The sequence below is a fragment of the Anabas testudineus genome, chromosome 1 (assembly GCF_900324465.2).
Source record: "Anabas testudineus chromosome 1, fAnaTes1.2, whole genome shotgun sequence".
NCBI classification, from domain to species: Eukaryota; Metazoa; Chordata; class Actinopteri; order Anabantiformes; family Anabantidae; genus Anabas; species Anabas testudineus.
In genome coordinates, this window is record NC_046610.1 from 7813029 (window position 1) to 7832442 (window position 19414).

The 19414-nt window shown below is 40.7% G+C and overlaps 1 protein-coding gene across 1 annotated transcript in view; it reads right to left on the bottom strand.

Annotated features, from left to right (window-relative positions):
• tll1 (tolloid-like 1) overlaps positions 1-19414 on the bottom strand; it is a 39244-nt gene that overhangs the window by 3935 nt on the left and 15895 nt on the right. The window contains exons 6-20 of the mRNA XM_026360462.1: positions 18623-18801; positions 18073-18178; positions 16762-16886; positions 15271-15386; positions 15002-15104; positions 14074-14190; positions 13830-13975; positions 13204-13399; positions 12979-13104; positions 11768-11928; positions 11490-11670; positions 6098-6223; positions 3914-4041; positions 582-795; positions 104-354 (exon numbers count right to left, since the gene is read on the bottom strand). Of these exons, the coding sequence (XP_026216247.1) occupies positions 104-354; positions 582-795; positions 3914-4041; positions 6098-6223; positions 11490-11670; positions 11768-11928; positions 12979-13104; positions 13204-13399; positions 13830-13975; positions 14074-14190; positions 15002-15104; positions 15271-15386; positions 16762-16886; positions 18073-18178; positions 18623-18801 (2275 nt within the window). The remainder of the gene's footprint in view (positions 1-103; positions 355-581; positions 796-3913; positions 4042-6097; positions 6224-11489; positions 11671-11767; positions 11929-12978; positions 13105-13203; positions 13400-13829; positions 13976-14073; positions 14191-15001; positions 15105-15270; positions 15387-16761; positions 16887-18072; positions 18179-18622; positions 18802-19414) is intronic.

Genomic DNA, 19414 nt, shown 5'->3' on the forward strand with positions numbered 1-19414 from the left:
ACAGAAAACAGATTTAATTGAACTTCTGAACATATAAAATTATCATTTTAGTGTTTTTAACTTGACTGGACACATGGTGCACTGAACTGATGGCAAAACTTACCCCTGAACCACAGAAGCGGCCGAGTCGATGCGAGTTGGAGTCGTACCCGTTGTACAGCTCGATGTAGTCATAACCACAGTCGGCTTCCTCCTCTACCTCAAATGTGATGAAGCTCAGCTCAATGCCGTAGCCCTGCTCAGCTGTCAGCAGCCACTCGCAGTCAGTGTGACCCGGGTAATTGTTGTCTCCAAACTGGGAGTGGGAGTAGAGGTTCTTGTGTCGAGCATCTGCTTTCAGACGACCTCCACACTCTGTAGATACAGGATGAGGAGTGAAATGATCACATATATGAAAAATCATGTATCTGCTGTTAGGAACCACTAGAGGGAGATATTGCGCTTAATAAACTAGTCAGACTTTGGTGATGCTCTTTGCAGACACACAAACCCACACAGTGCTGTACACACTCACATAACATGAGACATTATTGCTTTAACATACATAAATGCATCAAATACACCTTCACACAGACACACACCTGTTGAGTGTGTAGCTTGAAAGCCCTTCCTTTGTACTGAGGCGTCAGAGATGAAGCGGAGGTACATCTTGTTTCCAGTGGAGACCAGCGGCTCTGGGATTTTATTGCCGCACAGTCGACCTAAGATGGCTGCTGTGTCACTGTCCCCGTCGAAGGCCTCCAGATGGTCATACGCACACTCCTGATGCTGCTCGATCTCAAACTCACTGAAGGTCTGGAGAGGTGGAGGCAGAGAGATGAGTGGGTGTTGAAAGTACAACTGTTACTCAAACTTAATCACAAACTTGCTCTTAGTAATTTTTATTTAAAAAAAGTTTTAAGGTATGAAAATTGTCGCGGTAAAAACTTTTTAATCTCAGCTCTTTAAATTATCCATTCTAAATTATATCTATATTTACTGTGAATGTTTTGATTACTACTTTTACTACTACTTTTAATACTGTGAGCAGCACACATTTCCACCTCTATTATGCAGATATAATAGGAATCTGGAAAAAAGGTGTTACTGCACAAAGGATGACAGATTTTAAATAATAAAATATTACCTGATACCTGAACTTTCCAAACATGTCTACAACATGAAACAGACATTAACAGACCTGTGTTTTAAGATCATCAATCAGATATCCTCTCTCGTAACACCACCTCTCCACATTGGAGCATCTTAGAAAGACTTTGCAGTGCTTAGGTATAAAGTTGTTTTGACTGTATTTGAACGGTTTTTAATATTGTACATCAGAGAAGATTTGCCATATTCTGTTTGCCTCTTGCCTGTCTTTGCCAACACTGCTTACACACCGACATGCATGCACACAGAGTCACGATTTACAATCTAATTAAGTCGCCGTGAGCTGAATCATAACACCTTGCCAGCCTCTCTCCCACACACAGTCGCACACCTCTCTTGATTTTCCCAAGCCGCCCGCCATCGCGTCGCCACAAACCGCCACAACCACCGGACCACACTGATTTGTACAAACCAGCGGGAAAGAGAGAAAGGAGAGAGATGGTGGATGAGGATGACATTACAGAGAGGGGGAAGCGTTTGATTGTGGCAAACGAGATGGGTTCCAGATGTTTCTAACTGGAGCTTGAATGAGACAGTGGTTTGTGGATCTGTTTACTATTCTGGGAATTTTGTATGTGTGTGTGTGTGTGTGTGTGTGTATGTGTGTGTGTAAGGGAGAAAGAAGAAGCAATAACAGAATGACCTTCATGTCTTTGCTCGGATTTCAGGTATTATATATATCCTGCTCTGATGTCATTACTGTGGATATAGAGAGCACCCCTGCTATTCTCAAAACACACATACCCAGCCACAAACACACACAGGTTTTAATTTCCAAACTTGCAACTAAATCACACGTGTTGAAAGATGCAAAACAGATGCAAAAACTTGTAAATGTGTTATCACGGTTAATGATGTTATCTGCTTTTGGTTATGTAAGCAGCGATAAAGAGATTATCAAAACTAAATGACAGTTGATGACAGTTTTGACGACATGCAGCAAGCTGAGCATGTGGCTGCAGAGTGGAAGTGAGGTGAGGAGCCAAATCCTAATATTTTGCAGGACCGCAGACTGTGCTTGTGCTTGTGTGTGTGTGTGTGTGTGTGTGTGTGTAATGTGTATGTATATCGTAAAGACTGCACTGTGTGTTTGCGTGTATTTGGGGACATGAGTGGACTTTCAGAGGATTATCTGAGGCACACAGTATGAACGTGATCATGTGTGTGTGACTGTACTTGTAACTTTGTGAGAGCCAGGTTGAATTTCAGGCTCACGAGGTTCATGAACCAAAACATCCAGTTGATTTATTAATTAGTCGATTGACAGTAATGTAATGAACGATTTAAATGTTGGATTCATTGCTCAGGTCATTTTTCAGTCTTTTAAGATACGACCTTCGTTATTATGTTCATTTATTGGTTTGCTTTGAATAATTCAGGGTTCGGACTGTTTAAGCTTAAATCAGTAGTGGAACTTAAGTACTAAAGATTACTCTAATATTTGAGTATCTAAATCTTCTGCTACTTGATACTTTAACATAGCCAAATATTGTACATCTACTCTGTCACATTTATTTGATAACTATTTGCTTTCCACAATCTCATTAATAAATCTAAATATCCCAATATGACATTATAAGCATTATAATACGCAGTGCTGGACTTCACAGGCTACCCAGGAGTACGTAGTCATTTAAATTACAATTGTTGGGATCAAACGTGATCAACCTCAGAAATCAAAATAACGAGATTGTAATTTAGCACATGAGGTGGGGGGCATCAGGTCAGGGTATGAACGTTAACATCTCATTCTGTATAAAACATACTAACAGCAGAAAGACTGGGGAAATAAATGATTTGGCGTCCACTACAGATTTTCTGTCTTCATGAAGATCATACATTTTCAAAGATGATGCTTTGAGTGAGGATGATTCTGGTCTGATCTGTTGCCAAGTGGATATACTGTACGTTTTAATGCTGCATATGTCTCTGTGTATGGACTATTACAAATAAAGTATATAACAAGCATCGGTTCTGAACATTAAGGTCACTTTGTCTGTGATTTACAGTATATTAATGTGAATACTGGGTGTCTAGAAAGGGTAGATCTTCATCAGCACAGGACTAGACATGAGAAGCAAGTGATCAGTTTAATTGTCTTTCCGCCTCCGATTTCATTCACTGAACTTGTATCCTACTGCCAGTTTTATTGATCGATTGCTAATGAGGACCCTCACAAGCTTAGGAGTCCAATGTGTGTTTACATGTCCAGGTCTCTCCATCACCTCCAAACTACCCTAAGCATCTTCTGTGAGCGCCATTGAGCCAGGACAATCTCCATGTGCACTGTTAGCCAAACACCATCTGTCTGAGCTGATGTGCTGTCACAGAAGTTAAGATCATCTTCTCTTCTTTTTCTAAGAAAACTGTGTTGACATACAAATACTTAGATGCTCACATGTATGTATGCACACACACACACACACACACACACACACACACACACACACACACACACACACACAAACAGCAAGACACAGATGGGCACTGCCCAAGGCCTCTTTCTAACGCATGAGCACACACTTGCAGTTAGCCTGAATGTACAAATGTGCATTTCCTCCCCCGTTCTTAAGTAGAACATGGGAAAGAGAGGTCCTTGTGTACACAGGAGGGAGGGAAGCCTGAGGCCTTTACATACAGTATGACCCCACAGACAGAATGATGTATTGTTATAAGGGAGGAAGGCATAATGTTCAAGAAAGTGGTCTAAAGAGAGAGAGAACGCCATAAACATTTGAAATTGCTTCATTTGACGCACACTTACAATCTTGACTCGGTGCCCTGGTGTAGCTGTGATGTCCCAGGTGCACTCCTTACGGCTGGGATACTTGTCTGGCCAGTTAGGGCTGCTCAGGGTGCCACTGGGGCTGTGGATCTTATGTTCACACTCAGCTAGATACACACACACACACACACACACACACACAGAAACAAGCAAGCACACACAGAGAGGAAGTTACAATCATGGCTGCACAGGAAAAGGTCAGAGGAAATTGAAAGGAAGGAAGGAGAGAAATGAGGGAACCAAACAGAGAGAAAAGATTTCAAAGAAACACATCCTGGTGACAAGTTCAGTGTGAAATATTCACATGAACACCTACAGACATACTTTACACAAAGCCACTGGAATAACACTTCTGTACTACTGTAAAGAGCTAAAGAAATCTAAATTCTACATCTTAACCCATAAACAGTACTATGACGTGACATGTTTTCATTATAATTAGCAGTAATAGCAGAATAATTTGAGGGTAGGTACATTACCATTGAAGTACATTATCAAATATAAGTCAGACATTACTTTAGTCTTTCTCTGTTTGTTAATGCGTTACTTTTAAGTTACTATCCATTACATTAACACAGTAAAGACTGAAAATGAAAATATTTAGAATTAAATTCTTTTTTATAGTAATACAACATGAATTAACAAGTGAACTGAGCATTGAGGAGTAGTTCTAGATTATATTTAGTGGCTGTGATGCAGAAAATGGTTTCATCTTTTAATGCAAACTTTTGACTAGTTCCAGAAAAACCTTTTTTAAACCTATTGTTCAATCTGACTTCACTTTTTTTATGCATCAGTTACAAACCGCACCAAAAGTTACCAAGTTCACATCTGCAGGAGCTTTCAGAGACAAGAGGACGTGTATGTGCGCTTGTGTGATGAATAAAACTGAGCGAAGGATGAAGGGAGACGAGAGGCACGGACAAGAAAACAACGTAGGTTCAGAAATGAGCGTTTTTATTTAGAGTCAGAGAAATTGTTCTCATGCACAGAATAAGACAGATGGACGTATAAATGGAAAAGAGAGTTGTCTAAAGTGAAATAAGGTAAACACAAATGCCAAATATCACACCAATTGTTTCACACATTATCAAGTAACTGTTAGCAAAAGGAAATACAGGAATACGCCAGTTAATAAACTGGATCCCTGTGACCATAAAGAAATGATATAAAAAGTTTTATCGTATTTATTTTCCAGTGTTACACACCTCCAGCGGGTGAATAACACCAAATCACTAACTGCTGTTAAATTGTAACAGGACATATCACACCATCCAAATGTCTATATCTACATTTTAAAACTTCCACACATGCACAAGCTGTATGCAAGTCAAAACCCACACACAGACACAAGCTGCGAGATGGGGACAACGGATTTCCATGACTCTGCAAGCGCACTGGGTCAAGCTGGTCTAATGCACAGATAAACACACACTCATACACAGGAAGACAGTAACACATGCAAAGCTTTCAAGCTCCCAGATGTTTGAAACATGAGTCTTTTTATGAGAAGCACAGGGAGCCTTTAGTGAGGTGCGTATGCGAGTATTGATGTGGTGTGTGTGTGTGTACACGTTCAAAAGTTCAACTTCAAAGAGCAGAGTATAATATGACGATTCAACGCTTGTGTGTTTGTGTGTATGTGCACATGGGAATGTGCTAATAACATTCAAGAAATAATGTTTTCTGTCAAACTAAAACCGTTTCCTGTCTCACACACACAAACACACATCACAGTGAATAGAGCTTGTGAGCAGAGCTGCTGTGTCTTTTGAGGCAAGTTCAAGTTACACTGAGTCTATAACCAGAATGTTATAGCCTGTTTTTGAGGCTGTGCAGTCTCCTGTGTTGCTATTATTGATCAGTCAACAACACTGATATAGTCCTGCTTTGGGAAGCTTTAAGTGACATGAAGTCGTTCAGAGTAAATCCCGTTTTACACAGTAAAATGAACTCTTTGGTCATCAATCAATCTTCAAGACAAGTAGAAGTCTCTTGTCATGTGATTCTGGTGGGTCATTCAGTCAGAGTAAGGGCTGAATGACGGCCAACGACTGTGTTTATGAATGAGCACATGCATGTGTGGATGTGTAGGGACGTGCACGTGTGTTCCAGCATTTTTATGCCAGTACGTGTGCAGATGTGAATGTACGTGAAACCCACCTTCCTTACAGTCATGTTTGTTCTCATGCAGCACAAAGCCATGGCGACACTGACAAACATAAGAGCCGACTGTGTTGATGCACTCGTGCTGGCAGCCGCCGTTGTCCTTGCTGCACTCATCTTTGTCTGTGAAAGATACACATGCAACACATCACTCATGTGGAAAACAACAGGGAGATGACGTGGAGGGTGGAAAGAGGTCAATCAGGGGAGAGAAGTGAAAGGATGAGAAGTTAAGGAAGGTTATTGGGAAAGCAAAGAAGGTGATAAGAAAAGGAGAGAGGGTAAGAGAGCAGGAAAAAGGGAGAAATGGAGAAACACAAATAGATATCACAAGTGGGACTAAGAACGTAAAATCAGTGAAGGAATACTTGGAGCACAAATTAGGGAAAGTGAAAGAAAAGGTAAAAAAGAAACATAAATGTCCAACACTGACAAGTTCGCCCAGAACTTTTTAATTCAAGGCTGAGAGTTAAAGCCCAACAAGATGGTAAAAAAAGCAGAACCATCCCCGCTTTAAGTACTGTCTTCAGCCTGAAGGGTTAGCATCTCTAAAAGAAAGGTTAGAGGAGGAATGAAAACTCACACAAACGATAGTTATACAGGCTCAAGATTGTTAGTTTGTGGTTCTGTTGGCCTGTAAAACTGTCTTTGTGCTGCTCTTGTGATTGGTCAAACTCTACCTTAGCTCTGAAACCTCCCTGCCCATAACAGCTGTTTTCAGATCAGCTGTGCTGTCCTCAGGCCAGATCACTACTGCTATATCGGTCTGATGTGTTCATGCAGTCAGGTGAAAAAAAACATCTGATGTGAGCTTCAGGTTGTGAATTTGAGAAGATATTGGGAACTGGTTAATTTTTTGTCATCGCAATGCAGTCATTTTTGGGCAACAAGGCGACTGGATTGTTTCAGGACTTTATTAATTAGCTTTAAATAGCTTTTTAACATTAACATCTACAGTGCATCCAGAAAGTATTTAGAGCACTTAATGTCAAAGTGAAAGATGTTTGTTTGAAATCTTTGCAAAGTTATTAAAAATAAAAAATTACAAAAATCACATTAGTATTTACTATTTTTGCTCAATACGTTATTGAAGCACATTTCGCACCAATTACAGCCTCAAGTCTTATTGAGAATGATGCTACAAGCTTGGCACCTATTTTTGGGTAGTTTCTCTCATTCCTATTTGCAGCACCTCCCAAGCTCCATCAGGTTGGACGTGGAGCGTCGGTGCAGCCATTTTCAGATCTCTCCAGAGATGTTCAATCGGGTTCTAGTCTAGGCTCTGGCTGGACCACTCAAGGACATTCACAGAGTTGTCCTGTAGCTACTCCTTTGTTATCTTGCCTGCCTGCTTAGAGTCGTTGTCCTGTTGAAAGATAGACTTTGCGGGTCTTCATTGAAAAATGACACTTGGCATTCAGGCTAAAGAGTTTAGTCTTTGTTTCATCAGTTTCACCAGAGAATCTTGTTTCTCATGGACTTCTTTAGATGTATTTTGTCAAACTTTTACTGAGGAGTGGTTTCCGTCTGACCACTCTACCGTACAGGCCTGATTGGTGGAGTGCTGCAGAGATGGTTGTTCTTCTGGATCGTCCTCTTCTCTCCACAGAGAAACGCTGGAGCTCTTTCAGAGTGACCTTCAGGTTCTTGGTCACCTCTCTGACTGAGGCCCTTCTCCCTTCATCGCTCAGTTTGGGTGGGGGGCCCGCTCTAGGAAGCGTTTCCAAACTTTCATTCATTTGATTCCAAACTTGTTCCATTTACCAATGATTGAAGGCCACTGTGCCAGAAATGTTTCTGTATCCTTCCCCACATCTGTGCCTCGATACAATCCTGTCTCAGAGGTCTTGGACTTCATGTCTTCGTTTGTGCTCTGACCTGCACTGTTACCTGTGGGACCTTATATAGACAGGTGTATGTCTTTCCAAATCAGGTCCAATTAACTGAATTTCCCACAGGTGGACAAGTTGTAGAAACATCTCAAGGATGATCAGTGGAAACAGGACGCACCAGAGCTTAATTCTGAATGTCATGGCAAAGACTGTGAATATTTTAAAAATAAAAACTGAAAAAAATCACATTTACATAAGATTTCAAACAAACGTCTTTCACGTTGACATTGTGGGGTATTGTTTGTAGTAAGTTTGAGGAAAATAATGAACTTAATCCATTTTGGAAAAAGGCTGTAACATAACAAAATGTGGAATAAGTTAAGCACTGTGAATACTTTCTGAATACACTGTGCGTGTGTGTGTGTGTGTGTGTGTAATACCACTCTCATATCTGTTCTCACATCTATCATGTTAGCTTGAATTCCCGTATTAGCACCTCTTCTCTGGATCGTCTAACTCTCTTTGACAAACACTTTTGACGCTGTTTTAATTCATCTTGACCAAAATATGGTTGCACAATTTTATCTAATTGAAATCTTGTAGCTGTATTAAGTATCTTTACAACCTTTAGTTCTCCATTAAAATTAAAGATGTTTGGCTGAAGAGCAGGAACTTCAAACGACTCACTGACTGATATTTGTAGACTTTAAATAAAACAGCCAACACAACAAAGGTGTTTCCTCCTTCCTCTCTCCATTTCTCTTCATCATCCTCTAATTTGTGGCTTCTCCTGACCACACGGCTCCTCCTCGAGATGGTTTTGTGATGACAAAGACCTTTAGTGAGGCTGAACACTGGCAGAAAAGAGCGGATCACAGGGTGGAGGTGGAAGGAGCTGGGACGACTCACTAGGTCTGAGCTTGCCACGTTGACAACAGTGATAGTGTCCGAGACAGAAAGAGAAAGGTGGGGATGGACGTATGCAGAAGATGTAAAGAGTGTGTGTGTGTGTGTGGTGTAATTGTGAGTGAAAGATTCTTATAAAGAGATGAGAGATTAGACACAGACGCCGAGTCTCACCTCAACTCAAGAGGTTGTGAATCAAACTAGATCTGCTTTTAATGAAACCACTAAATCCTCCTCCCTCTCCTGCTGTGTGTGTGTGTGTGTGTGTGTGTGTCTGTGTCTGATGTGGTATTACAGTGCTATTGTGGGCTCAGTCTCACCCTATCACAGGATAAGAAGCTTTGTGGTTGATGCTGCACAGTGTTCATTGTAGCTTTCTTCAGGTCAAGCACTCAGTGTCCACATGCACGCACATAGACGCACACTCACATGGATTAGTAGTGTGTGGGAGGCCAAAGGGACCTCCCTAAAGCTGCTGGACTCCTGCCAACAAAAAGCTATCCCTGGAAACTAAGCAGAGCCATTCACTCACACAATCACATTTTCTGTATCTGAGTAAGTATTTTCTCCCCAACCACACTCCACTGAGCGACTTAACTCTGTTCCAGGTGTGTTTTGCAGGTAGCTGAACTCATCAGGAAGTACGGTAGCTAAATGCTAAAATAAAGTTGCCTTTTGGAGCCAATCAGCTTCAGCATTTCTCTTTTATAAAAGAGTAAGAAAAGAGAAATGTATGACTTATCTTCCTAAAATTATTATCTGATTTGACATCCAACAAATTCATCCCTGCTGAGCAGGAGATATTTGTTGTGTCTTTACTTGAGAATCAGAGCTGAGTCCAAATTCCATAATTCATACAAATGTATCTTGAACATTTTCGCATATATACACTTTTGTCCTTCAATGCAACACATGAGAAGAAGAAATGGAGGAGCTTCTAACAGCTGCAGCATTTATAAAAATGTGGACAATGGTGAAATTCCTTAAACATCTTGGATAACAAAAATAATAAATCTTGAAGTTTGAGAGACTTCCTACACTTCAATCTCACTATAATTGCAGTGTCAGTTAAAGTCTGATTGTTATACACTGGTGCACATCATGTTCTGCCTTTCTACTACATTCAGTACAATATATTTCTTTCTTACTACTATAGCTGTTGAATAACATACTATACCTTGGTGACAGGGATATGTTAGAATCTATAAAACTGACGTACTACTAATTTTATTTTCGCACATAATGAAACGGCTTGAAGTGGTCATCAATGTAGTCATTTCTTACCAACCAGCCCTATGTAATACAGAGAAGTATGTAGTATGGAATAGGGATGCAACATATGATTCCCTCTGGAGGAGAATGGATTAAACAATGATCCACACCATTAAAACAGGATCTATCCATTCCCTCCTATCACACAGTAGACCAGAGCCAATCAGAGATGCTGATTGTGAGGTCATGTTACCTCTGACCTTTGATGGAGTTGCCAGCTTGTTGGTACGACCACGAGTGGGAGAGCGACCGTGCTTTATGTCCTGGCATGACTCAAACACAAACATACGCTCTCGACACAGAGCCAGCCTGTCTGAAGGAGAGAGGGCAGAGTGCAGGGTGGGTGCAGGGGACCAGAGAGCCGGTGGAGGCTCAGGAGATACAGCACAACAGACACAGCTCATGAAGATGCATGGATAGAGATGTACGCACGCACATATATGGATACTTCAACAAAATCAACAATGCAAGAAGAAGTTTATCAAATCTGACATCAAATTTAATAAAGACATTCCCATGTTTAGCTGTTGATGACCCCCGAATCCAGTGTTTCTGCTCGTCTGACCTGTACTGCTAAAATAAATCAAACTAAAATAATCATCCTAACTTTGGAAGCTAAGTTAATGTTGTATAATCGTGCAGTGCCAGACACATACAGGAAAAGGAAAATGTGTGGAGATCAAGGTGATTGGCACCAGAGACCCAGGTTTGTTCCATCTTCCACCACAAGTCTATTCTTCATATGTAACAATGACAACCTTATCCAAACCAAGTGTTTTACAAACACCGCCTAGCAATAAAGACTGTGATTAAAACAGGTATAAAACACTGAAAAGTGGAGAAAAGGAGCTAAATTGTGGCCTCTTTGCCTTTCGGTACGAAAAACATGGAGTAGCCATTGTGCACAGAAACTGTAGGAACATTTTATGAAATTATCAAAAACAAATAGCAACTGCAATAAACACCCATAAACTTTGTTCAGGGGGTTTGTCAAAGCCTCCAGTATTAGTGTTCTTTGGCGAATGCATTGGAAAATTAGACTGCTTGTAAAAACCTCATGAAAAGATGCTGTGGGTGAATGGCAGACACTACGACAGCACTGAGGACTATAATGAGAACTTTAACTTGGTCTAACCAGGGCATACTGTGTTAGTCATACTCCACCATGTCAAACACACAAGTTTAAAATATCCGACCATCCACAGCTGCTTCTCAAACTGCTCCTGCATCATAATAAACTTCTCCAGTGTCCATAAACATGTTCATTATGTTCCTGACATGTGTTCTTTGCCAACATATGCTTACAATCCTCCACCCTCCCTTTACAAACACATATACACGCGCTCTCTCTCACACAGACACACACACACGTGCCTCACCTGAAAAGAAATGAGCCTTGAAGCCTTTCTTTGAGACGGTATTGTCAGACTTGAACTCAATCCTCATGTTGTTGTACTGAGACGTGATGACCTCTGGGACCTCTGTGCCACAGTATTTGCCGTGCAGCTTAGAGTCAGATGAGAGGCCGCTGCGAACCTCCACGTAGTCGTATTTGCACACCTAAATACACAAAGAAGGCTTTTGTAACGCACATCAACAAAGTGGCTGCTACATTTCCCATCTCTCTTTTGCTCTAATTAACACATTACACGCTGACCTCGTTGCCCTCCAGCTCAAAGGCTTCAAACTGCATAGAGATGCGGTACTGAGTGGGAGCGACCACTTGCCACACACAGTTCTTGTTGGGTGGATACTCTTTAGGCCAACCAGGAGTGCTGATGGTCCCGTTTAACTTTGAGAGAAGACCGCCACATGCCGCTGCAAAAACACAGATGTAAACATAATTTCTAGACAGCATGCAATTCAGTCCAGCTTAAGCGTTTATTTATTTGTTTTATTTTCTTTGCATTTAGTTAAATGTGTAGAAATAAATGGGAAATATGGGGAGTTCAAGCCTCACTATCCAGTAGTGGGTAAGAATTTATCATTTTTACAGACTGAACCTTTTTTTAAATGCATTAGCCTTCATAATTGTGAACTATTGTGTTTGTGGCTACACCAAATTCAGCCAGTCAAGTCCACATTATTTCTAACACAGCTGTGAGTAATCACAAATGAGTGTTTGGATTTGTGCACTGGGGAGATTTTACGGCCACAGTTGTGTATCAGGAGGGTGATACTTCTGATATAATTAAGTTAAGGAGGAAATGTGGAAAGTATCTGCATCTACCATTCACAGTGGAAATATATTTCATAGAGCCACTAGATTCAATTAAAAGCAAATGTGTATGAAAAGTTATTACTGTGCTTATTACCACATAGCAGTAAGTTGTGCATTATGACGTTATCAGAACTGTAAATGTTAAGTGTGTAATGGGAGGTACAGTAGGTTCAGCAGTGTGCCCAAGGGGCAAGAATGATCCCAAATGGCAAAATCAATGTAGGTAATTTTTTTAAAATCTACTTATTTTCCCAAACATGAATTCACTAAGGCCAAAACAGATCTTTAAATAAATACAGCAAAACTGCTATTTAAATATTCCATTAGCATAGCTTTTTCTCTCCCTGCCTCAGAAGTGCTTTGCTGTGGTTGGTTCGGTTGTTTCAGTATGTGGGTCATTATGAACAGTTAATCTGTTTTGTGGGATTAACGGTCCTTCACAGCTTTTGTGGTACTGGAAGAACGAGGTATGTGGCTTTGTGTCAGAAAGATGTTTTTTCCTGTTGATGGAGACTGTTCGGATGTTTTTTTTTCCTAATGAGTTAGACTCATATCCTACTGAAACACACAGAGGCACACAAAGGAATGTACATACAATCAGCATACCACACACACACACACATGTACACACACACACATAGAGTTACCTTCACAGCTCTTCTTGTCAGGAGCCAGTTCATAGCCCGGGTCACAGGCACACTTGAAACTGCCGAGAGTGTTTACACACCTCTGTTCACATCCACCATTGTCTGGCTTGGCACACTCATCCTCCTCTGAAAAACATAAACATCACAGCACATTTTCACACACATAAGGAATGCTTTGGTCCAAAAGCCAAAGACAATTATGCACACATGGACACACACACACACCTTTGAAAAAGTTAGCAGCAAAGCCGGCCTTGTTAACCGTCCCATCGGAGACAAACTTCATCCAGAGCGTGTTTGACGTGGAGCGCACATCCTCAGGTTTATCATAGCCACAGAATCGACCAATTAAAGGGCTTGTGTCGAGAGCACCATCACGGACTTCCAGATAGTCGTAAGCACAGCTGTCATGCCTCTCAATCTATAAAAACATTCAAATAGATACACACAAACAGAAAGTGAGATCCACAACACCAGTATCATCTATTAACTCACACTGAATACTGTAGTTCATCATTTACACTCATTTTAATCAGCAGCATTTCTGTAATAGAAAGGACAACGAACATGAAGCAACTGGTCACAAAGGATGTTAATAACAGCATATTTTCACCATTTTATGTAAACTACATGTTTGGCGTGACTCCACAACAGAATAGGATAGAACAGAATATCTGAGACTGTAGTTTTAAAGATACTTAGCTGCAGTGAGAAAGTGAATTTAGTGAAGCCAGGTTGGGTTCAGCTTGAGTCATATAGGACACGGACATAACTCAACAACTACAAAACTAATTCTGACATGTCTGCACACAAACACACACACACACACACACACACACAGAGTGAGTCACCTCAAAGGCCTGGAAGCTGAGCCCGATGTTGTATCCCTCGGACACAGCGATCCTCCACACGCACTCTTTGGAGGGTCTGTAGTCATCAGGATAGTTGGGAGACTGAATCTGTCCTGAGTCCTTGGTGATTTCCCCTCCACAGATGGCTGGACAGGAGAGGGTTACCATTAACTGCACTGTCCAAAAACATCTGCACACATTTTGTGTATGTAAGCTATTAAAGATATGCTTGTTTCTAAGGTACCTTCATAAATAGCTGCAAAGCCTTTTCCCACCCAGTTGCTGCTGCTGCGGAACTCAATCCACATTCGGCTGTCAGTGGAAATCAAGACATCAGGAACCTTATCTCCACAAAACCTGCCTGTGAAACACACACACACACGCAGAAACTTTGACCATGTTGTAGATGGTGTTGTTCAGTTGTTAGTTTGGGAATGATATTATGAATCATAAACCATAAACTCTATGAAATGTTAAAACATATGATAGAAACCTTCTTTCCTGTAACAAATCCTTAGCACATATCCAAACTCACAAGACCACTCTGCCAAAAAATGCAGCTGTCCCATTTGCTCTAATTAGACTAAGAAGGCTCTGCTAAAATCATCAAGGGGTACACCTGGCTCTACATCTAGCAACACACTAAAATGTCTAATAAACATACAGCCCAGGTAGAACAGCCACTACTTTGGCTCATTCTGTGCACTTGGCGAGTATCAAGAGCAAGAAACAAATTAGTGCTACTGCAGTAAGTTAGCAGAGTTGTAAATCTCTGCCTCAAATGAGTATGCACAGCTGTGGAGAATCTTGGCATCCTAAAAGTGCACTTACTGGCTTGAATTTCATAATTTCTCACTGCTATCTGCAGCACTGGTGTTTGTGTTGAACATTTAAGGTGAACAATCAGCTGATCAAACAACTAAAGAAACCATTGTCACTGTCCAGTAAAAAAGAATTTGTCTTGATTACTGCCTGTGGCCTGTTTCATTCTGAGCTCTGACCTTCTCTTCCCTCACACTGTGAGTCGTTCTACCTGCTTTTTACTTTTCCAGGTCATCAAATCAACTATTTTTAAAACTCAAAATGCAATATAACAAAGCTAAAAAATGCAAAAGAGTAGAAGAGAGTCAGTGGTTACTGCGTCAACTCACACCTGTCCCACTTGATCTTACCAAGCAGAGGAGCTTTCCTCCAGTAGCCGTCCCGGACCTCAATGTAGTCGTACCAACACAGACTGCTCTTATACAGATCCATGGTGGTAAAATTGAGAACAATCTGAAAAGGCAAAAAACAAACTTTACAGGGTGGACAAGGGGAGGCAGAGCAGAGGAAGAGGGTGGTGCCTGCAGTGACTTAATCAATATTCAGTCTGTCAGCAGTCCCTTATTGTTACTGGCCATTCGCTGCGCTGCAGGGTGCTACTGTATACGTGTGGAGGCACCTTTTCTCCGGGTGTAACAGATATTCTCCAGACACAGTGTGTGTACGAAGGGTATCCGTTGGGATAACCTGGAGACGAGAAGTTGCCCGTTGACTCTTGGAGCGTCTCTCCACATGCTGCAACACAGACACCACACACACAGACCCAGATGGAGTTACATTTTTGTGGTAAGCCTGCTGTTCAGCATAATGCTTTCAGCTGTCTACTGATGATTTAGGATTGGTACATGACTAAAAAACACACAGCTCGCATATATATTATTATTCACAATCTGCACCAAATTCTTTTATTTTTTTCTGCCAATTTTCCAAAATAAATATCCTGCAGACTGTTTTTTGAAAATAACAGCTTTCATTGTGTGTTTTTGTGGCAAAGTTTATGTCTATATTATCTGATCCGTCCGTATGGAAACTGTTAGAAATGGATTTCTTATTCAGAAAACAGTAAAAGAACTGAAATCACCCCCAAACAAACTCATGTTTCATGTTGTCCTTGGCTTCTTTTATTTTTACATGTAGGAGGCTGCATGTCTGTATTCTGTGTGTACCAGAATACACGTGAGGTCCAACCACAGTTATTAAGCTCTGTAACCGTTTAGCAGAATTAAACTTTCATTTACTGTAAGTGAAGAGTGACAGGCTTTTAATTCAAGACAACAAAATCTATTACAGCTGGATTAATGGAAAAATAAAAAACTGCTCTCTTTCACAGTCATTCTGAGTGTAACGCTGTCGCTTCGTCTCTAAAGGAGGTTAGCCAAATGTGCCCCTCGTATCCCCTCATGCATGCTGTTCTCCCCCCACAATGCCCTGGGGCTCCGTTCATCTGTCAGTGAATATGGTATCACTCAAATATGACCTTATAAGTTGGATGTATTTGCAGCTGAGACACATTAACCCAGTCTTGTTCTCTCTCCAGAATGCAAATTGAGAATACAGTACATTAAATATTAGCGGCACTAACTAGGTAAAATTGAATGAATACACATTAAGAGACTTTAGTCATATTACATGGAAGAAATGTAAGAAACCATATTTAATTTGTGTTTGTCTCAGATGCGGTACATCATGTGTACACAGTGACCCAGAGCGTGAATTCATCTTGGGGATGTAACCGTGTGTGTGAGCTTATGAGGGATGGCAGCACTTACAATATTACTCTACTTGCAACATTTTGACAGAGCTTGGTTTAAGAGCAGATCGAGATCAGGTCAAAACAGGGACACCAGAACAGCAAGGGTCTGCTCAAGAACTGATGGAAAGAGCGTGTGTGTGAGATGTGTGAGACCCAAAAACAGAGAAGGAAGAATCATATGGAAAAACAAATCATTCAACATCAGCTCTGTGCCCTGGAGAGTAGAGGTTTGGGCCGAGTTTTACAGATGCAACCAGATAAACGGGTAATTTTTTGCTACTTGGCTATGATGCTATCACAAGCATGCACCAACATACCCACATACACACCATGGTCTCAGAGTAGATATATCAGTACCTGGACATCTATACAGCTTCCTTGCCTGTGCAATGTCTCCTTTACTGAGCCTGGTCCTCTGGCCAATAGCTGGCCGGACACCATTTTCATCTCTGGATGGAAGGATGGTGTCGAGGAACACCCCCCTACAGGGAGAAAAAGAGGTGCTTAATGCACACATCTCACTCTAATTTCAGGGAATTGTAATGCGATTTCAACACATGCAGTACGTTCATCTTCAAAACAACATTATCTAATTTCTGTAATCTATGAAAACAGTGACCTCCGCACCGTGATGGTCCAACTAACATGGCGAGAATAGGAAAGGTCCTGAGAGGAGGTGATTAAAAACTTCTCTCACTGCCAAATTAAAAGTGGTTGATTTCAGATCATGGAGGAATTTGTGACAATAAAAACTTTCCATCAGTTTTATTGCACAAGTAGGTGATAATTTCAAATTCTCCACCAATGTAAGCGTGTTATTATTGGAAACGTTCATGTTAGCATGAGTCTAATTAAAACTCTGATATTATTCTAACATGAGAGCTGAGACCCCCACAAAGGGCTGCAGGTCACAAGATAAATGTAGTTGGTCATGAGATGGTTAACATGATAGGAAGAATCTTTTTGCAGCACAGATTTGTCAATGACTTCAAGTTTCTAATTTTTTTATAGGCTGCTAAAATAAAAATACATGAAATAAAAACATGTAATTAAAAGAAAACTGTTTTTTTTATTTGAACAATTTTGATAATCAGATACTGATTGTTGTCATTTTGAAGAAAACATAAAAGATCCTTTAAAATTGAATGTTCTTCTTTATCACACATAATAAATAAACTAAATGCCAACATATGTCAAAATGTTTATGAAGATTCAAATCATTTTTTTTTTTACTATTTCCTGCCTTTTTATGCACCAAATCAACTAATCACAAATATATTAGCAAATGAATTGATAATGGAAATAACTGTTTTATTTGTTTTCCCATGTCACAGTGTTGTTAATTCTGTGCGACTGGGGATAATGACAATGATTTAAGGATGAATACAGTTAATTATAAAAATGTTAGTGATGATGTCAGTTGCAATTTATAATCTGCTGAGTTGCACTTTCTGTACAATTTTTTACAAGCCTCAACTTTATGAAAAGCAGGTTCAGTTCCAACCCCAAACCAATAAACCATAACTTAAACATAAAAAACAGCAACATCCAAGTCGGTATGTCACAAAATTACAGAGCAGACTTGAAAGTTACATTTTAAAAAATCTGAAACTGTTTTTTACTCTAAATTCAAAACAGCACAGCAGAGGAGACGTTGCTGCTGGTTACCGTGAGAAGGTGTTCCTGGCGTAATGCATGATGCTATCAAAATCATATGGCTCCCCGAGAGAGTTCACCTCCCCGGGCTCCATCTTGAGGAAGTTATAATCCTGGCCTGAGAATGACACATATGTACATGCAGCAGCATTAGAGGGCTTTGTTTTATCACACATTAACAAGTAGACTGTATTAATTTAGTTTACCACACACAGCACAGTACAATTTTAAAGACATTTATTAAACAAACTGAAAGTCCAGTAAAGTGGTGCAGTTGGGAGCGGTGGTAAGTTTCTAAATAAAAACATGGGTCAGGTCTCATACGCTGGTATGTCATTTGATTTAACACCTGTCAGACTGTGGATATCGGATGGAGCAGAAGAGTGTGTGGGAGGAAAACTGACAGGTGACTTCACAGTCATTAAAAGCCTCATTCACACTCACGTGGAGCCACACATGAGTGTGAATTTGAGACTGTACACATTTGTCAGGTAATGTCCTTGCTTGACTCCAGATAGAGACAACCCAGAATGACAGAAAGACCCAGGCTAACGAGTCTCACCTTGTTGGATGTTATCCCGGATGATGGTCACATGATCATCACGATCAGGCCGTGTGTGCTCATGCCAGAAGCCAATGACATGGCCCAGTTCGTGCACCACGATGCCAAACTTGTCACAGTTCTTGCCTATGGAAATAGCCTGGGGCCCGTTGCCACGACGACCCACATACGAACAACACCTAATGAGGATTAGTAGGAAATTGAGAACAGGGAGATAGGCGGTTGAAATTTACTACACATTTCGTTTCAATTCTTAATTTATCACGTGAATTGTCTTACCCTAACCCTAACCAAAACCTATCGCTAACCCTAAAACCTAATATTAACCGCGAAATTAGTCTTTAAACAACCTTCTCATTGTGAGGACCGGCTAAAATGTCTTCACTTTGTAAAAATTTGTCCTCAGTCCTATGGTTAAAAATTCATGCTGGTCCTCACAATGATAGCCATACACACACACACACACACACACACACACACACACACAAAGTCTTTTCAGGATTTCCTGCACTGTACTATATCCACCAGAGGAAAACCAGCAGGATTTATTTACATACAATACTCTGATATCGCTGCAGTTTCATAACCCACAGTCAATAAGCTGTGAGAATTCACATATCACTGCTCACAGAGCACGCAAAGTACACACACACACACACACACACATACACCCATTCATTCTCTTTTTCTGGTTAGCCGAGACATCTGTGCCAGGCTAACAAATCTGATTAAAGTTACCCAGTGAGCTGATTGCAATGTAAGGATCAGGAGTCACTGGAGTAGAGAGTCTTT